The sequence below is a fragment of the Saccopteryx bilineata genome, chromosome 1 (genome assembly GCF_036850765.1).
Source record: "Saccopteryx bilineata isolate mSacBil1 chromosome 1, mSacBil1_pri_phased_curated, whole genome shotgun sequence".
In the NCBI taxonomy this organism is placed as follows: domain Eukaryota; kingdom Metazoa; phylum Chordata; class Mammalia; order Chiroptera; family Emballonuridae; genus Saccopteryx; species Saccopteryx bilineata.
Window position 1 is genome coordinate 13,039,098 of NC_089490.1, and position 20,418 is coordinate 13,059,515.

A 20,418-nucleotide genomic window follows, 5' to 3' on the forward strand; every position below is an offset into this window, starting at 1 on the left:
GCCGCACTTGATCCGTCTCTAGTTGAGAGACGTCTGTTTCCTTTACAGTTTGGGAAAATTGCAAAGAAAGCTGTTGTGCACATTTCCGCACAGATTGTTTGTGTTAGCGCAGGTTTATTTCTCCTGGGTGAACACTGGGAATGGGATGACTGGGTCCCAGGTAGATACCTGTCTGCCTTTGTCACGAAGGTGCCAAAGCACCTTCCAGACTGGTGGTGCCGCTTTGCGCTCCCATCAGCAGATGTTCTGTGTCCGCCCCAGTGCTTAATGTGGTCAGGTCTCGATATTTCTTCGCTAATAGGTGCAGAGTGCTGTCTCATTGCAGATTTAATTTGCGTTGTCATCAAGACTAAAGGCTTTGACATCTATTAATGTAATTATTTACCATCTTTTTATCTAAAATAAGTGTCTGTTCAAATCTTTTGCCCATTTTTAGAAGTGTGGGTTTTTTTTAAATTATTGAGTTGTATTTTTTATATCTTTTGGACAAAAGTTCTTTATCAGTTATATGGTTTATATTTTTATTTCCTGAACAGTGTCTTCTTTTGAAGAGCAGAGGTTCTTAATTTTGATGAAGTTTAATTGGTCCTTTTTTTAATGACTAAGGTCACCCACATATATTTTTTTCCAGAAACGTTACAGCGTTAGGTGTTACATTTACGTCTGTGTTCTTCTTAGAGCTTAGAAATTTTTTTTTTTTTTTTTTTTTTCTTTTTTTCTTTATTCATTTTTAGAGAGGAGAGAGACAGGGAGAGAGAGAGACAGAGAGAGAGAAGGGGGGAGGAGCTGGAAGCATCAACTCCCATATGTGCCTTGACCAGGTAAGCCCAGGGTTTCGAACCGGCAACCTCAGCATTTCCAGGTTGACGCGTTATCCACTGCGCCACCACAGGTCAGGCGCTTCTTAGAGCTAATTCGTATATGTGGTGTGAGGGATGGGTGGAGAGCCCCTGTTTTTGCACACGTGTGTCCAGCAGTCGAGCAGATTTGTTGGAAAGACTGTCCTTTCTCCATGGAGCTGCCGCTGCCGCCTTGTGATTCTTCCTCAGAATTGTTCTAGCGCCTGACCTGTGGTGGCGCAGTGGATGAAGCGTCAACCTGGAAATGCTGAGGTCGCCGGTTCGAAACCCTGGGCTTGCCTGGTCAAGGCACATATGGGAGTTGATGCTTTCAGCTCCTCCCCACCTTCTCTCTCTGTCTCTCTCTCCTCTCTCTCTCCCTCTCTGTCTCTCTCTCTCCCTTTCTCTCTCCTCTCTAAAATGAATAAATAAAAAAAGCCTGACCAGGTGGTGGCGCAGTGGATAGAGTGTCAAACTGGGATGCAGAAGGACCTAGGTTCGAGACCCCCGAAGTCTCCAGCTTGAGTGTGGGCTCATATGGTTTGAGCAAGGTTCACCAGCTTGAGCCCAAGGTCGCTGGCTCAAGCAAGGGGTCACTCGGTCTGCTGTAGCCCCGGTAGTCAAGGCACATATGAGAAATCAATCAATGAACAACTAAGGAACCACAACGAAGAATTGATGTTTCTCATCTCTCTCCCTTCCTGTCTGTCTGTCCCTATCTGTCCCTCTCTCTGTCTCTGCCAATAAATAAATAAATTAAAAAAAAAAAAGAATTGTTCTAGAGATCCTAGTGCCTTTATCTTTCCATTCAAAAATTGAGAGTCAGCTTGTGGATTATTACTGCAGAAAGTCCTGACATAGTGTTGAATCTATACAGCACTTTGGGAAGAATTAATAACCTAAATGTATCGAATCTTGTAGTTACACAGCAGCTTTTTAATTAAAACATTGAAAGTAGAGTAGAGCACTGAGACATTCTCTAATTTTTTTGACAATAAATCCATAGTGAAATTAGCCCTTAAAGAACAAGTGAGTGGATGCTCTGCTTGAAAGTAGTTCTTAGTGAGGGGAGAGCCATTCATGAGGGCAGAGGAGGAAGACGGCACTTCTTCCTCCCTTTCTGATCGGGAGCTACTACAGGGCCGTGTGCTCAGCCTTTGGAAGGAAGGAAAAGGGAAAGTCAGATGAACTGGATAAATGGGGCCGGTCTCCTTGGCTGCCACGTGCCCCTGAGAGGAATTTCCTGTCCCCAGATCAGAGAGCCCCAGATGAAGGCGGGAGCTTCCCAGGAGAACCCCAGCCCTCAGTTCCTGTCCTCCTGTGCTCGGTCTCTCCCAACCCTGCAAGGCTGGGCTGGGAGTTGGGAGCCCTTACGGGAAGCAGGTTTAATTGGGCCACAGCACGTGGGGTGTCTGCCTGCGGGCTAGCTGCTTGGATCACTCAACCGCTTTCAGACAACGGAGCGGTGGCATTAAACATTATTAAAGTGGACGGGGCCGGTTTCTCAGTGGCCTGGCGGGATCGCCTGCCTGGGTTGGTGAGAGAGACGAAGTCCTTTTCCACTAATGTCGTTATCTTTTTTTTTTTTTTCCCTGAAGCTGGAAACGGGGAGAGACAGTCAGACAGACTCCCGCATGCGCCCGACCGGGATCCACCCGGGACGCCCACCAGGGGCGACGCTCTGCCCACCAGGGGCGTTGCTCTGCCATGACCAGAGCCACTCTAGCGCCTGAGGCAGAGGCCAAGGAGCCATCCCCAGCGCCCGGGCCATCTTTGCTCCAATGGAGCCTTGGCTGCGGGAGGGGAAGAGAGAGACAGAGAGGAAGGAGAGGGGGGGTGGAGAAGCAAATGGGCGCTTCTCCTATGTGCCCTGGCCGGGAATCGAACCCGGGTCCCCCGCACGCCAGGCTGACGCTCTACCACTGAGCCAACCGGCCAGGGCGGGATGGGAAATTTTTTAAAAATTAAAGTTAAAAAAAAATATGTAGGTGTGAACACAGAATGCTCAGGTTCTCACCTCTCTGCTGCTCACAGCTGCCTGAGGAGCCCACAGCGTGCAAGTGCGGTGCACGCCTCAGACCATGTGCTCTCTTTACACAACAGTGACCGTGTGAGCCCTAGCCAGGTGGCTCGGTTGGTTAGAGCATCTTCCCAAAGTGCAGAGGTTGCCGGTTCAATCCCCAATCAGGGCACACACAGAAACAGATCAGTGTTTCTCTCTCGAAAAAATAAAATCAATAAATTAAACATTAAAAAGAAAAAGCCCATCTTTATTTTTTTTAAAAAAGTGATTGTGTGAAATTGTTTTGTTTTTAACCTAAAACGGAGATCATATTTTACAAACTATTTTGCAGACTTTTTTTTTCTACATTGTCTCTAGATTATGGGTACAATTTTGTCTTACTTCATAAAAATCTACCCCATTTCTTTCTTTCTTTCTTCGTGGTTGTCTCACTCTCCCGTTCTCCGATTGATGTTGTCAGCAGTTCTCTGTGATAAATGACGCTCTGGGGACGTTCCATGCACACGTTCTTTCAGGGTTAGAGAGGGGTATTTCTTACAGGACACTGACAGAAAGAAAAACTGGCCAGTCGGAGTGAGGTGCTGGTCTAGGTCTGACTGAGGGAGCTAACTTCCCTTCCCTTAATGGTGAATGAGGACACTCTCTTCCCCATGCCTTGGTCAACACGTTTTTATCACCATGATAAGCTAAAAAAGGGGTCATTCGACCTGGGCGTTTACCTGACTAGTGAAATTGAGCAACCTGTTGATTAGTGTTATATGTTTAGTCTGTGTACTGCCTCCCCCCCCCCCTATTTTTCTACTTAAAAATATTGAGTGTGGGCTCATATGGCAGTGGAAACACTTCATAGAAATACTGGCAATACTTTGCCAAAGTGACAGTCAGAGGAAAGATTATACCCTTACATTCATTTGTTAAAGAAACAAAGACTCAAGCTCAACCAAGAGAAAGTAGCAGAGAGGAATGAATACAGATAAAAGCAGACAGTACACTTCACATTCTTTTTGGTATGCCTGTTGTTACTCCTCAGTTAAGTAAAGAAAAAAACAAGAGCAGAAATAATGAAGTAAAAATACAGCAAAACAATAGGCTTGATCCTTATGATGAGGACCTGTTTGTTTTTTAAAAGATACCTGACTATTTTGACGAAGAGAAACAAAACAGTATATTAGAATAATATAAAGAATGTATAAACCATGAATCCAGGCATCTCAAAAGTTAATATTGTGTCCGTGCTTTATAGACATGTAAGAGCTTGGAGAAGCCAACGTATAAATGGTTTAAAATGGTACAGTAAAAATGTAAAGCACTTTTTGAAAACAAAAAAATGAATGATAAGAGAACTTAGAGAAATAAGTTTTGTGTGGTCGGTTATTGTTGCTGCCACCCCTCTGGGAAGAGTTGTCTGGGGGGGGGGGGGTGACTGGGCCACCCAGTGCCTGGTAGAGGCGGGTCCTGCCGGCATTTCGTTCCTGGCGACCAGGAATGCTAAGCACCCTACACTGTGCAGGACAGCCCTTCCCAGTGAAGAATCCTCCCACCCAGAAATGCTACTCGTTTCTGTGAAAGTGACAAAAACTGACAGAAGTAGAAGGCTTCATCAGGATCCATGAAGTAGAAAACCCGTTCCCCCCAAAAAAGGTACAGGCCTGGGTGGTTTTGTGATCGTTTCCTCCAGCTGGGTGTTCTCTGTTGTTTACATGTTTTCAGTGCTGGGGAGAATGGTGTCTCCTGTTCCCTGTCGCCTAGTCGTTCATCCCTCTCTGGCGTTGAACTCTTCGCCAGCTGGGCGTTCTGATCCCACTGCCGCTCAGAGAACCAGCGGGCAGCTGTCCGAGTTCCTCAGCACGTGGGAAAGCGGTCACTGGTCTCCGTGGCTTCGTCCCGCCGCGCCCACTGACGGCACTCAGCCCGCCTAGCTGAGGGGAGTGACGGATGAGTATCTGAAGACAGCCCGGCACGGGGACAGCCTTCTGAGGTTCTGTACCTGCAGCTCAGTGGGTGCAGCTGGGAGCTGTGCTTTTGGGTCTGTGTGAAGTTTGTGCACAAGGACAAAGATCTTCATCCTCTGGGCGGGTGGGGGGTGTTATTTAGTTATGTTCTCCGTCTACTCCCGCATCCCAAGTGCGGCCAGCTCCTGAGCTGCAGGGAATTTCGGAGTGTAAGCCCTGGCTTTTCCTTTTACCTGCTTGGGGTTCTCAGGTGTGCTTCCATCAGCTGTCCTAGCTTCACTACTACTGGTTTAGAAAGGCTTCAGGAAGGTTTCATAGACACGTGTGTTCAATCCACCATCTTTACCCTTTTCCTGGTAGAGTCTAGGGGTCTCCAAACTTTTTACACAGGGGGCCAGTTCACTGTCCCTCAGACCATTGGAGGGCTGCCAAATACAGTGGTCCTCTCACTGACCACCAATGAAAGAGGTGCCCTTCCAGAAGTGCAGTGGGGGCTGGATAAATAGCCTCAGGGGGCCGCATTGTGGCCCGCGGGCTGTAGTTTGGGGACGCCTTAGAAGGAGTACATTTCGATGCTTTTGCTAAAAGGCAAAAATAAAATAAAATAAATTAAATTAAGAGTTTCATAATTAAGCCTTATTTTCAGCTTCTTGCAGTAGAGGAGCCCCTGCCAGAAGTCCCACTGGATAACCGTCTCCCCTCTCAGTTTCCATTTCTTTTTTATTAGATTTTATTTATTCATTATAGAGAGGGGAGAGAGAGAGAGAGAGAGAGCAAGAGAGAGAGAGAGAGAGAGAAGGGGAGAGGAGCAGGAAGCATCAACTCCCACATGTGCCTTGACCAGGCAAGCCCAGGGTTTTGAACCGGCAACCTCAGCATTTCCAGGTTGACGCTTTATCCACTGCGCCACCACAGGTCAGGCAACAATTTCCATTTCTGAACTTTTCTTTCCATTAGAAAATAAGCCCAAACCTCGTGCACTATTCCTCTCTACTTCCTTCCACCAAATGTGCCCACATCTCTTTATTCACACGTACACGAGACATAGGTAACGTGATCATGACGGGCACAGTGTATTAAAATCACAGAAAGTGGTATAAGAGTAGTTTTAGAGTTCAAAAAGAGGGAGAGATCGTGTCACTGGGGGAGATCAGGAGTGGCTTTCTGGGAGAAGTGGCATTTGAGCTGAACCTCCAAATCGAGGGCTCTACTTGCTAGCCAGGCAGGAGGAGGGAGGAAGGGGGAGGCCTCCCGGTGGCGGAAGCCGCAGTGAGATGAGGGGAGACACAGATCAGGTGTTTGGGAAGAGGTCAGACCCCGTTTGGCTGGAGCAGAGGACTGGTTGTAGAGGTGTGGGTCTCGAAGGCCGGCCTCTGCTCCAGAGACGGGGCCCGTCGCTGCTGGGGTGATTGTGGAGTCGGAGATTGCGGTGGGGAGAGGCCAGAGGCGGGAATAGCCTAGAGTCTCTTAGAGGAAATCAGAGCCCAAACTGGAGACAGGAGGGAGCAAGAGGGAGGAGGACCTTCCGGTAAACGTGAAAGAAGGGGAGGGGAGGGGGTTTTAAGCCTGTTTAATCGGGACGATACTGCACAACTAACAGAAATAGGGGACTGAAGGAGGGACATGTTTGAGGGAAGATGTTAGGGTCCATTTTGATTTTTAAAAATTTTATTGATTTTAGTAAGAGAGGCAGGCAGGGAGGGAGAGAGACAGGGCCATGAATCTGTTCCTGTGTGTGTCCTGAACCGAGGATCGAACTGGAAACCTCCACGTTTCAGGCTTACGCTCTACAACCAAGGTGATGGTTATCATGATGGTAATCAGCTGCAGAGGAAGAAGACGGATCGGAGAAGTCAAGAAGAGGTCTTCTATTAAGAGGCAAAAGGGTGAAGAAACTTAAGGGGGTAACCAGATCATTGCAGTGTCTCAGAAGCCAAGGCTGAATGGGAGGGAAACCCCAAAATAACAGAAGCCCAGGAGTGAGGGGTCCAGGGCTGGTTTATGACGGTCCCGGGCCCAGTTCCTTCTGCCATGTCATGGTTCGAGATGACTCTCCAGTGCCAGCTGCCAGCACAGGAAGGAAGAGAGGGGAGAGGAGGGCACTTCGCTGAGGACGCTTCTCAAAAGTTGCACATACCACTGTCACTCGTACCCCGTTGGCCAGAACTGGGCCACGAGGCCACAGCTACCCCGGCGAAGGTGGCAGATGTCTTTATCCTGGGCGGTCGTGAGCCAACCCAGGAAGGGGAGAGTGGATATTGGGGACAAGCATGTCAACAGGACCAGATGATACAGAAAGAGCCGGGAGGAGGAAGACTAGCAAGAGGGTCAGGCGATGAGGAGGTCCTTCATAAATCTTAGGGAGACGCTTCCCTGAGGAGGGGGGGGAGGGGAGGAGGTGGACTCACACCCACATGTTCACCCAGTATTGTGGGTGGTTAAGGAGGTTTGTCTGATCGGGAAGCTCGTATGATGGTCCTCCAGGAGTAAGACGTAGGAGCTGTGGGGAAGAGGACAGTTTGAAAAGAGTGGAAGGGACGAGGAGGTCGTCTTACGGTGACACCACAGGTGCGTAAGAGACGCACACAGGGGTGGCTGGCTGGGTCTGGTCGCCGGGCAGGCTCCTGGCTTCTCGCTGTACCACTTATCGGCTGGTGACCTTGAGGAAGTCCTTTCGCCTCGTCAAGCCTCATTTTCTACATGAAATGGGAATACAGATTCTTACCCTGTGGTGTCTGTGACCGTTAAAAATGAAGCCACTCGGTGCAGTGTGTGGCACGGAATGACAAGTGCCTCGTGCACCGTAGCTATCGGGAGCAGCTGAGCTCAGGGCGCTGGCGCAGGACTCAGCCAGTTGTTCCTGAGTGCTCAGCAGGGCTCAACATTCCAGCAACTGGAGAAGAGAGAGCAAATGGTTGAGGGTGCCCACTGTGGGGACTGGCAGAAGATCAAGGGAAACAGCAAGTGTGCTGTTAAATTAGTCACACATGCGGCTGCTCGCAGCTGACCCAGGCAGAGCTGGTCTGGCGAGTAGGCGAGTTGGAGGGGCTTACAGGACTGCCAGACTAGCCCTGGCACTTGAGTTGAATCCTGCCTGGTTCCCGGGCCGGTCAGAGGAAACCCACCCCCTTCGCAGAGTCAGAGAGAGGAGGGAGAGGAGGGCGCTGGACACGGCTGTCAATGAAAAGTGATGGTGACAATGGCAGCCAAACGCTTCCCAGGGGCCAGCCACATGCTGAGTTCATTTACACTGATTAGGTCACCGACCATCTCCAGACAGATCTGGGGCGGGGATATTCTTATCCCTGTTTGGCACACCAGGAGAAAGTTAGGTGTGAGAGCAGGGCCTTAAGCCCTCGCCTGGCTGGACCCAGAGCCTCTTTAGCCACGAGGTTAAATCATTTCACCCAGAGAGAGCCCTGCTGCTGCTATTCACATTCTTAAAAGCGGAGAGCTGGAAGGAAACCGAGGTCGTCTAATCACAGATTCAAACCACGCTAAGTCCCAGGCCCAGGAGAGTGCAGCCCTGCCGTTCCTCTCTCGACCCAGACCCAGAGAGGAAAAGCCGCCGGGCTGGGACTGCCGCCTGGGCCCCTTGTCGGTTTCTCTGGTTGCCGTGGACCAGAGTGGACTCTCGGCCGCCGTTGTCTTGGATCACAGTGTCCACCCAGTGTCTGCGCCACCTCGTGGGCGCCTTCCTTCCTGGGGAGGCGTGGGGGCCTCCGAAAGCAGCCCTGGGCTTGGGAGCCCACAGGGCTCACCCCTGACGAGGCCGCCGGAGGTCCTGGTCCCGGTCCCAGTCCTACCGGTCCTGACGGAGCAGGCAGTCGAGCAGTCTGGGAGACGGGAGCACCCCAGCTCCCTCCTCTGGGCCTTGAGCTGTGATTTGACTCGGTGAGTCCTCCCACGAGCTGCGTTTTCCAGCCCTGATTTAAACGGGCAGGAAATAGAAACATGTAAATGTTAAAATGTTATTATTCAAAAGCCCTTGGGGTTCCCAGGGACCATCACAGTGATTAAAATACAGACATGGCCCCACTTCGGAGCTCAGCGGGTCAATAAAGGCAGCGAGCACCCAGGATGAAGGAAGGGGAAAGTCGACGAGAAGTCAGCGGGTTGGGGTGTCCTGTTCAGGGGAGCAGTGGGCCTCAGTGTGTGGGTCCTGCTCCCTCCTGTGTCTCCCTGGGGAGGCAGGTGGTGAGGGGTGCTGCGGGTGGAGTGGGACGGGAGAGCACGGTGGGCCCCGATCAGAAGGGAGGGCGCTGCGGGTTCACAACCCCCCGCACCAGGTCTGTGCCTCCGCCTGGTCTGGCCTTCCTGCCCCTCCAGGGCCCAGTGTCACCACGCTTTTCTTCCTGCTCACTGTGCCTTTGGCTTATACTTCCCTTAAACCATCTATTAAGTTCTGCCTTGAATTCTACGCATTTCTGTACATGCTCGTCCCTGCCAGCGGCTGGGAAGTCCGCTGAGCAGACACGGTGACTTCATCTCTGTCTCTTGGGTGCCCCCGAAGGCAGACGCCTTGCACATGTGTATTGGGGGGAGGGTGGGGCGGTCAGAGCGACAGCTCTGGGGCCTGTCTCAGCCTCTCTCTTCAGGCTTCTTGCTCTGTCTCCTGTGATCCGTCTGGGATGGTCAGGGATCGTGAGGATAGTGAAGTCAGCGGTGTGTGTACTTGTCAGATACATTGTCTTCGATGATCCTTGTGAGGAATGGAGAAGTAATTGGTCTCATCTGTTAGCAAAAGATGTTATGATGTATCCTGTGTGGAGAATAATAACAATTGTTAACATCTGTTCAGAGCTGCATGTTCTAAATGTCTTTTACACGCATAATTTAATTCTCACAACAATCCCATTAAATAAGTATTAGTAAGATTTCCAAATTATACCTAAGAATACCGGGCACAGAGAATTAAGTAATTTGTTGAAATGTGGCTCTTGACCAGTACATTATGTTGTTAAAACCGTGTCCCTAAGAGACCAGGTGTTATTCTAATTTGACAGGAGGAAGGGACCACTGAGTAGATCTCTTCTTACCTGTTGACTTGCTTATTCAGGAACTCTGGCTAAGGCTGGGTTATAGGGTTCTTTTTGGTGTGTGTGTGTGTGTGTGTGTGTGTGTGAGAGAGAGAGAGAGAGAGACAGAGAGAGGGACAGATAGGGACAGACAGGAAGGGAGAGAGATAAGAAGCATCAATTCTTCATTGCAGCACCCTCATTATTTATTGATTGCTTTCTCATATGTGCCTTGACCGGAGGGCTCCAGCAGAGTGAGTGGAGTGACCCCTTACTCAAGCCAGCAACTTTGGGCTCAAGCCAGTGACCTTGGGCTCATGTCTGTGATCCTGCGCTCAAACCAGATGATTCCACGCTCAAGCTGGTGAGCCCATGCTCAAACCGGTGACCTCAACCCAGGGTTTCAAACCTGGGTCCTCTGCATCCCAGTTCCATGCTCTATCCACTGCGCCTCCGCCTGGTGAGGCTGGGTTATAGTTTTTTTTATGGGAAAGAGAACACCACCTTATAAGATCTTGAGGTTCTTAGATCAAGTTTTTTAAACACCCAGGTATCTTTTCTAGGGTCTTGCCTGGGTGAGTCATGTAAGAATCCCATTCCATGTGTTCATATTTTCCACAAAGTGCTAGTGGGCCGTGGCTCCTCTGGGGGGACTGGGAGTCTGACATTCTTCCTCTTCACATGCTCCCTTCTTCCATAAGTTCCCGTTGCTGTTTTTCTGCCCACTTCCTTCCCCGCAGCAGTCTGGCGTTGAGCTCTTGGCATCGGGCTCTCTTTCTCCATTGATGGCATGCTTGAATGGTGGCTGTCAGACAGGGCCTCCATTGTCGGCGCCCACAGCGGGCAAGACATTCCCTGCAGCCCGGGTTCCGAGGTCCACCCAGGCAGCGTCGGCCACGCTGGCTCCCAGTTCTGGGCTGTGGTGTTTTTCTCTTGTTGTTGGGCTCACCGCCCTCCACCGCCACTCCCAAACTATTAAATAAGAAGCTGGAAGCTGAAGCGAAGAAATGGAAGCCTGTGCTTCTGTTACCTTCTGTATTCAAGTGCAGTCTGAGAGGTGCTTCACCTGGGCCAGGATCTCTGTAGGAAGCTGGCCACTAAAATATATGTAGTCCTCGCCTGACCTGGCGGTGGCGCAGTGGATAGAGCGTTGACCTGGGAGACTGAGGACACAGGTTTGAAACCCCAAGGTCGCCGGCTTGAGCCCAAAGGTCACTGGCTTGAACAAGGGGTCACTGGCTCAGCTGGAGCCTCCCCCCCCGTCAAGACACATGAGAAGTAATCAGTGAACAACTAAAGTGCCATAGCTACAAGTTGATGCTTCTCATCTCTCTTCCTCTTACACGCACTAAAAAATACACACACACACACACACACACACACACACACACACACACACACACATATATGGCCTTAGAGGTGGCAAATTTTGCAGCTTGGTTGACTCTCCCTATCAGCCTCTTCTAGGAAGTGCTGTGGGCCTGCACCACCACTGGACGGATGGTCATGGGTCACCCTCCCTGCGCCCCACCGCACAGCACTGGGCAGCTTCGCTCCTGCGTGGCGTTCACAGCTCTGCAGCCAGGGTCCCCCGGGGCCTGAGCTGAGCACGTGGGACTGTTCTGTGTGCAGCGTCTCCTCTCCCCGGAGCAGTGACTGAGGCTGTTCAGGGCGTGGGGCCTGACCTCTGGGGTACGGGGTGTGCGGGCTGGGGTGTGAAAGTCCAAAGCAGTCGAGTGTACTCTGTAGGAGATGCCAGAGTCCCTGCTTCTGGGCTTCTGTGGACGTGTAACCAGAGCCCAGAGTGGAGTTAACCAGCTGCCTCTGTACGCTTGCTCACCGGAGCCGAACGGACAGTGGGCACTGAACTGTTCTTCCTGAGAGGGTGGGGCCAATGGAACCACGTCCCTGCGCAGACCTCAGGGTGCCGGGCTTGTCACAGAGAGCTGGTGGGTGGGGTGGGTGGGGTGGGACCCTCCCTTCAAGGCAGTGTGGGGAGAACCAGCGGTGTGGGGCCAGCATCGTGCATGGGCAGCGGTGGCGACTGCGTTCAGAGCCCAGGTTTATAAAGCGCACCCTCCTCCTCCGACTGCCCTGTTTGGTTTCAGAGCCAAGCTTCGAGGAGGGGTCCTGGGGCTGCCGGCAAGCTGGGGGGGGGGGGTTGTGCAGCACCCCCAGGGGGAGAAGTCTGCATCACAGTAGTGGGGAAACCTGGTTTCTCATCACTATGGGTAAGAGGGATTTCAGAGGTCCCGCAGTCCAGCCTGTTTACCTTAGATACTGAAGCCCAGCGAGGGGAGCTCCGGCCAGGGCTGCACAGCCCGCGGAGAAGGGCAGGGCCGGAGAGCTGGGGGTTGGGTAACCCCCCGCCCCCACCTCGGGCCTGCACAGCCCACGGAGAAGGACAGGGCCGGAGAGCCGGGGGTTGGGTAACCCCCCCGCCCCCACCTCGGGCAAATGAGTCAAGGCCTGAGAGCCTTCGGTTTCTCATCTGTGAAAGTAACTGAACTCGACCCTCTCAGTTCTGAGAGCCTCTGATCTCGTGAACAGTTCTTGGGAGCTCTGGGCCGACCGGGGGATCCCTGGGTGTGCGTCCCGGAGCGTCCACCCAGAGCAAATCAAGGGGACTGTGGGGTTTGGAGTGTGAGCCAGCACTGGACACAGGCTCGTTTTCTGCCCCGCTGATGTCGGTTAAGATCTCTTACTGGGTCCGAGGTCACGCAGGGCGAGCCCCTCAGGTGTCCCAGTGTGAGACCAACGTGTGAGACCGACGTTTGGACTCTGATTGGGTCAATTATTTCTGCTACTTCAAGGCAGAGGTATCTGGTATCCCGGGGGCGGGTGGGCAGCCTCCCGAGCTAGTCAGTGTCAGGTTTCCGGGACAGCAGGGAGGTCTGAGAAGTGCAAATGTCTCTTGGCAAGGACAGATGAGACCATTTTTGTTTTCAGTGGATCAGCTGAGGTTAACCTTAAACAAATAGGAGCAGCTGGGAGGCTTTGGGAGGAGTGAGATGTGCACGTTCTTGGGGCGGGGGGTGGTGTCTGTGCTCCCCACGGAAGGAAGGGCGAGGTAGCAGAGAGCCGCCCTCCGAGGAAGGAAGCGCCCCTTCTCTGCTGGGCTGTTTTGCACTTTCAGGGAAGGAATTCCAGAAGCTGCAGGTTGTGGATTGTGACACCCCCTCCGTCACTGCTGGAGGAGGGCGGGGGGGGGGGGGGGCGGGTGGCTCTCAGTGACGCCCTGGCCTGGATGGCGCTGTGTCCCACGTCCCGGGCGTCGGCTCCCTTGCTCCCACTTGCTCCCACTTGCTGGGCAGGGCGCCCTCTTTCCCGCTCGCACTCAGGCTCCTCGCCGGGGTCCCCCGTGCAGGGTGTCCTTATATAGCAAGGTCTGGTCCTCAACGCTAACAGAACTCTCACAGCGGGGAAGGCTGCCAGGGAGCCTTAATCAGGCCAGTGTTTGGAATTTCATAAATGCTCCGACTTTGGGTACAAATTGAACATGAAGAACAATACAAAGCTGTTTTCTTCCTTCCTCTCTCGGCTCCCCCTCTGCCCTCTCCCCGGCCCATCCAGCCTGCCCCTCTCCCCCCTTGGGTCCTGAATTCCTCCGCTCTGGCTCTGCCGGGCGCTTGCTGCCTGCGCTGGGACCTTGTTGGTCTTTGCCACGTTTAATTTTTTATTTCTCTCTCTCTCTCTCTCTCTCTCTCTCCCTCTCCCTCTCCGTCCACTTCAAGACCACAGGCAGAGCGGCGGCGGCGGAGGCCGGAGCCAGGACTCGGCGGAGGGGCGGGACGGGCAGGTCCCGGAACAGTTCTCGGGTCTCCTCCACGGCTCCTCCCCAGTGTGTGAGGTGGGGCAGGACCCTTTCCAGCTGCTCCCTGCCACCGGCCAGAGCCATTCGGAAGGGCCGCCCGCGCAGGGCACCTGCCACGAGACCGGCATGCAGCTGGAGGAGACGGGAGCTCACGCCGCTGGAGGCTCCCCACCCGGGGGCCTGGACCCCAGTAAGAGAGGAGGCCACCTGGTGGGCCTGCCCCCCGCCAACAGCCAGCCGCACCCCGAAACTTTGACTCCCACGGCGCCCCCACACCCCGGAGGGGCCGAGGAAGAGGGAGACCGCGGCGGGGCCAGGAGCCGAGCCCCTCCCACCGGCAAGCCCAGAGCTGAGCTCAAACTCAGCCGCAGCCTGTCCAAGTCAGACTCGGACCTCCTGACCTGCTCTCCCACGGAGGACGCGGCAATGGGGAGCCGGAGCGAGTCCCTGTCCAACTGCAGCGTCGGGAAGAAGAGGCTGGAGAAGTCGCCCTCCTTCGCCTCGGAGTGGGATGAGGTAAGGCCGCGTGACGTCACAGGCTGCCCTGCGAGCAGCTCCCGGGACCACGTGTGGGCAGAGCGGCCCCTGTCTCCTTCGCACCGTGACCCGTGCGGCTCCGGCAGCCGGGGCCGGGGCTCTCCCTGTCCGGATCGGGAGAGCAGGTGCTCCCTGGTGCTTTGGGTCCAGTGGGAGGCCGGAGGGGGAGGCAGTTCTTAGAAATGACATGCTGTTTGGAAGCATTTGGATCCTGTCAGCCCCACGGAAACAGCCCCGCTCACCCTGACGGTGCCCAAGGAGGCCTTCAGGAGGGAGAGGGGAGACCCAGTCAGCTGGGAGGGTCGAGGAAGGGGCCCCCGGGGGCTCCCCCAGCCTCTGCTCTCTCCTGATGCCTCCCCGGCAGAAGCCCGGCCAGCCAGCACTCCCAGGTTGCTGTGGCCCCGGGCAAGGTGGCTCAGAAAACGTCAGAGAGGAGAGAGCGTTCCCCCTGGGGCCCAGGTTTCTTCATAACCCCGGTACAGAATAGTTGGCAGTATGTCCCGGAATGCTTCTCGGTGACCCATGACATGTCTTACTGGGCAGAAGAATGTTCCTCAGACTGGTAAACACCCAGGGAACGTCCAAGTGCTACCCTTGCAGGCTTCTAGCCGGGGCAAGTGCGTCTGTCTCCTGAGAACGTTTCAGGAGATGGATTTAGCTCTCCGGGAGGAGGGGGGTGGTACAGCCGACATGTCCATTTAAACAGCCTGGGGGCCGAGGGCCCTGCCCATCCTGGTTCCGGGTGCGGCTGCAAAGTTGTGTAAACCAAAGCTAATCCTGTTCCGATTCCTGTGCAGGGGTGGGGGGTGGGGGGTAGGGGGTGATATTCTTCCCGCACTCATCTGCAGATAAGAGGGGGTTGGGGCTGTGGGGCCAGAGCCCTGCGCGCCAGGAGGCCCTCGCTGTGCCCAGCAGCAGCGTGTGGCGAGCCCATGTGGGCGCCAGGCCGCCACGTGCTCTGCCTGTTCTTGGAGACAGACGTTGACTCATTCACAGTCAGGGACAGAGGAAGGCGATTGTGAGGAGTGTGGTGTGCTCTGAGCCGGCAGGACCAGTGAAGAGAAAACAAGTCCCTGGGGGTGGGGGTGGGGGGCTGACAGAGGTGTGAGGGGGAGGAAGGGCGCCCCCAGGAAGATCACAGAGAAGTGGGGCGTGATGCAGAGTGAAAGAGTCAGCGATTAAAGCCAGCGTGAAGCTGGGGGGTGGGGGTGGAGAAAGGTCCCCGGGAGCCAAGGCGTGGCTCAGGGGACACTGGGGGCCCTTGCACCTCTGTGGCTGCAGTGTTTGTGTAGGGGGGAACCAGAAAGAAGGATTGAGAGTGAGGATGGGACCAGATCTGAGCCGGCCTTGAACTTGAGTCCGAGATACGAGTATTTGATTTGATATCGAGGCGCTGCCTCTGAGTCCTCTGATTGGGCTTGAGACAGCCTTCCCGCTAGTGAGTTAATCAGCTCTCCTCTCTGACCCCATCTCCTGAGCGTGCCCCCCCCCGGGGTCCCAGGGCCAGGCGGCTCTCTGTGGGACACTCCTGCTCTGCTCATGGCAGGCGGCATCGCTGCGCAGCCTGGAGCACCAGGACCTGCTCCCTGAGGGGAACCTCTGAGGCCCATTCCAGCTTCATTGAAGTCGGCTGTTTGGATTAATAAGCCAGTTGTCTCTTGGCATCTTAATGCGAGGAGGCTCATGGCTGATGTTTCCTCTGCAGGCAGAGATTGCAGGTCTGCAGAGTGAGCCCAGGGACTGTTCAGGGTGTCCTGGGCCCATCTGTCGTCTGGCCCAGAAGCACTGTTACATTTTAAAGTCGAAAGAACTCAAGACAATTGAGGTGTTATTGGACATAATTCAGAAAGTTGAACTTTGATTTCATAGGAAACATTAACAGGCCCCCTCCCCTTTTTGTTTATGTGAGAGGACGGTAGATAGTGAGACAGACTACCACATGTACCCTGACCAGGATCTACCTGGCAGACACCATCTGGGACCGATGCTCGAATCAGCCGAGCTATCCTCAGTACCCGGGGGCTGATACTTGAGCCAACTGAGCCACTGACTGTGGGAGGAGAAGAGGGAGTGAGGGGGGAGAGGGAGGGGAAGAGAAGCAGATGGTTACATCCATACACTGGGCCAACGCTCTATCCACTGAACCAGGGGTCGGGAATCTTTTTGTCTGAGAGAGCCATGAACGCCACATATTTTAAAATGTAATTCCATGAGAGCCATACAGTGACCCGTGTATGTTACGCATTATCCAATAAAAATTTGGTGTTGTCCGGAGGACAGCTGTGATTGGCTCCAGCCACCCGCAACCATGAGCATGAGCGGTAGGAAATGGATTATAATACATGAGAATGTTTTATATTTTTAACGTTATTATTATTTTTATTAAAGATTTGCGAGCCAGATGCAACCATCAAAAGAGCCACATCTGGCTCGTGAGCCATATGTTCCCGACCCCTGCTCTGAACCAACAGGCCAGAGCCTAACAGGGCCCTTTATGTATAACCCTCAACATTGTTTTTGAATTCTATTGCACTTGGTTTTTGTGGCTATCTCTATCTAAAGAGAAGCTTCAGAAGTGTTCCGTTGCTGGTTGGCCTTAACCCCAGGCTTTGGGAGACTGCTCTAGAAGAGCCCCGACCAGCCTGCAGGCTGCTTGTGTGTCTTGTGTTCGATGGTGTTTTCCTGTCATGACTAGATCCCAGGAGAAGGCTGCTGTCACGTCCGGGCCGGGAGGCAGAGAAAGGCTGGGGGGCCCGGGCAGCTGTGATCCCAGCACCCGAGGAGTTGTGTGTGTGAACTGGCCAGGCCGCCCCTGGAAGGTGGGGCAGGGCGCGCGGGGTGCAGGCCGGGAGTCAGCTGGTGAGCTTGGAGCCCCAGCGCCACCAGCTCTGCCACCTCCACCCAGATGCCTGAAGGCCCCGGGAGGCCTCCAAGCTGTGACTCCTGCTGGTGAAATTCGTGGTTTGGAGTTGTTTTTAGCAATCAGGCGGGTGCCTAGCAGAGTTCCAAGTGTGTAAAAAGTGTCACGTGAGGAGTGGGTTAACACTGTGCCTGGAGCTTTGGAGAATGAGAAGTGAGGCCTGCAGTGTCGGGGCTGGTGGGGGGGGGGGTCCGGTGCTGGTGGAGTGGCCTCCTGCGCGACTCTGCCCCACCCAAGACCTGGACGAGCCCGCCTGGTTTCTGGAGGCAGGCCAGGTGCCCCCCAGTGTTCTCTGAGGAATGAGTGAGCCTTTCAGCCCAGCTCCCTGAGAGAAGAGAGCTTATAGAGAAATGCATAGCCCTCTCTGAGGTTTAGTCTTCAAATGTATTCTACATGCAGTAGTCCCCACTTTCCCAAGAGGGGGGACATGTTCCAAGAGCCCCAGTCGATGCCTGATACCATGGATACTAACAACCCCTATATACACCCAAACACAAGATGTTTTTTCCTACACGTACCTATCATAAAGTTTACTTTAAAAATTAGGTACAGTAAAAGATTAGCAACAATAACTCATAATAAAAAATAGGACAGCTATAGGCCCTGGCTCGTTGGCTCAGTTGTAGAGTGTCGGCCTGGCATGTGGAAGTTCCAGGTTCAATTCCCAGCCAGGGCACACAGGAGAAGCACCCATCTGCTTCTCCACCTCTCCCCCTCTCCTTCCTCTCTGTGTCTCTCTTCCCCTCCCGCAGCCAAGGCTCTGTTGGAGCAAAGATGGCCCGGGCGCTGAGGATGGCTCTGTGGCCTCTGCTAGAATGGCTCTGGTTGCAACAGAGCAACGCCCCAGATGGGCAGAGCATTGCCCCCTGGTGGGCGTGCAGGGTGGATCCCAGTCGGGTGCATGCGGTAGTCTGTCTGCTTCCCTGCTTCTCACTTTAGAAAAATACAAATATATATATATATATATATATATATATATATATATGACAGTTATAAAAATACATTGTAATAAAAGTAACATCTTTATTTCTCAAAACACCGCACTTAAAGGAAGCATGTTACGGATTCCCTTGGGCATGCCTCAGTTGCCAGCATCACCAGCTGTGTGCTTTGGGGCCTCCAGTAAGTAAAATAGGGTGATCTGAACTCTGGGGCGGCAATCCCATGAACATCAATCTGATAACCGAGAGGGCTGCCCTGTGAGGAGATGGACAGGACAGGCGGGGAGGGCCACAGCCTGGAGTCGCTGGGGGGAGGGGCAGCTCACCTGCTTGGTGGGCCGGGGCGGGGCAGTGTGAAGTTTTCATCACGCTCCTCAGAACAGTGCGCAATTTTAAACTAACGAATGTTTTTTTTTCTGGAATGTTTCCATCTAATAATTTTTGGTGTAGTTAACCGTGGGCAGCTGACACCACAGAAAAGCAGGACTGTGGGGAAGGGGGGACTACTGTGATGGCCAGCTGTGGCTGCCTGACCGGTTGGTTGTTTGGAACGATGGTTTATGCCTGGGAACGTTCTCGGCTGATAGACACGAGTCCCTTTCTCCAAACACAGACTGCTCCTTAGAGGTGGTCGGCGCAGCCCTTCTTAATGACCCTGACGGGACGCCTTCTGAAGGCTAGCCTGGTCAGAGTGGGCCTCTGAGAGAGTCCGTCAGTGGCACGAGCATTCTCCGTTTCCTTTGGTAACAAGGAAGTAATAGTTTGTGCTGCAAAAGTGCTCAGCATAAGAGGAGTTCTGACTCCAAGCTCTGTTCTCCATTCTCCTCAAAGCACTCTTGGTTGTCTTAATGATCCCTGGGCTTTAATAGAAGTGATGCTGAGAAGCTGTACGTAAATAAAGCTTTAAATGTGTACAGATAAGGAGTGGGAAGATCGTCTGCCTCTCTCTACACATAGTTAACCTGGGTGAACATTTGTTGTATAGGCGGAGCCCGGGTTACGAACGAGAGGTTCTGTGGGTTCTTAGGTTGAATTTGTTTGTAAGTTGGAACAGGTGCATTTATCTATCAAACGCAACCTAGATGGGTGTTTGTCTTCACGTAGTATTTATTTTTACCTTTCTGCGCACATAAATACTTAAAACACGTTCAAACCGACAGAACCTATCTTGTTTGTAACCCGGGGGACTGTTTATATATCCAAATTTGGGGTCTGAATATATATATATATAGACTTATTATTGGCATTTCTGACCTAATTGCTGCCTGTTGGGTGTGTTACCATGACAGTGTGAATAAGGTCTGGGTTCAGATCTTCATTCTAAAAGGTGTGGTATTCTGTCAGTCCTCCAGCTGTGCCTTAAGGTTGGTCTGTGGTTTAGTCTCTAGCTGTTGGACCCCATGCGGGGCGTTTTCCCTCAGCCCCTCACCTGCATTCCCTACCCTCCCCCACCCCCCCTTCTTGTGTGCCGGAGCCGATCAGTGCTGGTCAGCACCAGTCAACAGGCCAAGGAAATCGTAGCTTGGCTGTGTCCCCCTACTGAAGACCACCAGCTCCTGGGAGGGACCCTCTTCCAATAGCTGGGTTCTGCTAACCAGCTCGGTGCTTCCAGCTGGGACGAGCCCCCATCCCTTGCTGCTGTCCCTGTACCCTCCCCACACCTAGGTGAGGAACCCCTTTATCCAGCTCCTTCAGTTCCCCAGTTTGAATGTGCCGTCTCTCTCCTGCATGGACCCTGAGCGGCCCAGATATTTTTAGCACCGAGACCTTTCTGGCTGGCTGAGTGCCAGAGCAGTAAACATGGCTCCTGCATGGAAATTGTGAATTAATCTTCATTTGCAGATGAACCAGAAGGTGTAGGTATTCAGTGTGCTGGGAAGCAGGAGAAATCCATCATTTAACTGGAAGCCTTCCCCACTCCCAGTTATGGGGGGGGGGGGGACCTGTTCTTTTTCCCACCGAGCCGGCAGCGGGGTCAGGGTTACAGCGCGTGCTCCTGAGTCCCGGCTCCTGGGTGGGTTTTCTCCTCTGTCGCCGCGTTGTCCGACACACGCACGATACACACACAGCGGCGGCGGGGGCAGCAATTAATGTCTGAAATAAATACCTCGTAAAAAGAACAAACATAACGTCCTGGTCAGATTGCGGTGTGAGTGTATAAACCGTCTGTGGGGTGATAGGTCTCTCATCTACCTGCCTCTGAACAGGACTGGAACTTCTGACAAAGGAAACCACACCGGCTGCTTGTCTACTTAGCATGAACGTGTGAGTCGTTTAGAACTTGGCTAGAGGCTGAAGTGATAAATCTTCTGTCGTGTAATCGGCTTTCATAAATATTAAAACAAGTGGGAATGAATGAAGAGCGGGGACACGC

At 53.2% G+C, this 20,418-nt stretch overlaps 1 protein-coding gene and 1 long non-coding RNA gene across 10 annotated transcripts in view; one reads left to right on the forward strand and one right to left on the reverse strand.

The window, feature by feature from the left end:
- ANKS1A (ankyrin repeat and sterile alpha motif domain containing 1A) overlaps positions 1 to 20,418 on the forward strand; it is a 188,024-nt gene that overhangs the window by 108,317 nt on the left and 59,289 nt on the right. For all 7 annotated transcript variants that reach the window (XM_066280963.1, XM_066281035.1, XM_066281191.1 and 4 more), the window contains one exon: positions 13,567 to 14,162. In XM_066280963.1, coding sequence (XP_066137060.1) covers positions 13,567 to 14,162 — 596 coding nt within the window. The remainder of the gene's footprint in view (positions 1 to 13,566; positions 14,163 to 20,418) is intronic.
- On the reverse strand, positions 3,108 to 14,175 carry LOC136306253 (uncharacterized). Of its 3 annotated transcripts, none has more exons than XR_010725627.1 (3): positions 14,048 to 14,175; positions 7,400 to 9,576; positions 3,108 to 5,395 (listed from the first exon to the last, which is right to left on the reverse strand). It is a non-coding gene; the product is annotated as an uncharacterized lncRNA (long non-coding RNA). The 3 variants fall into 3 exon arrangements; XR_010725625.1 differs by lacking the exon at positions 3,108 to 5,395 and adding an exon at positions 5,964 to 7,314; XR_010725623.1 differs by lacking the exon at positions 3,108 to 5,395 and adding an exon at positions 5,964 to 6,638 and having other exon boundaries at positions 7,223 to 9,576.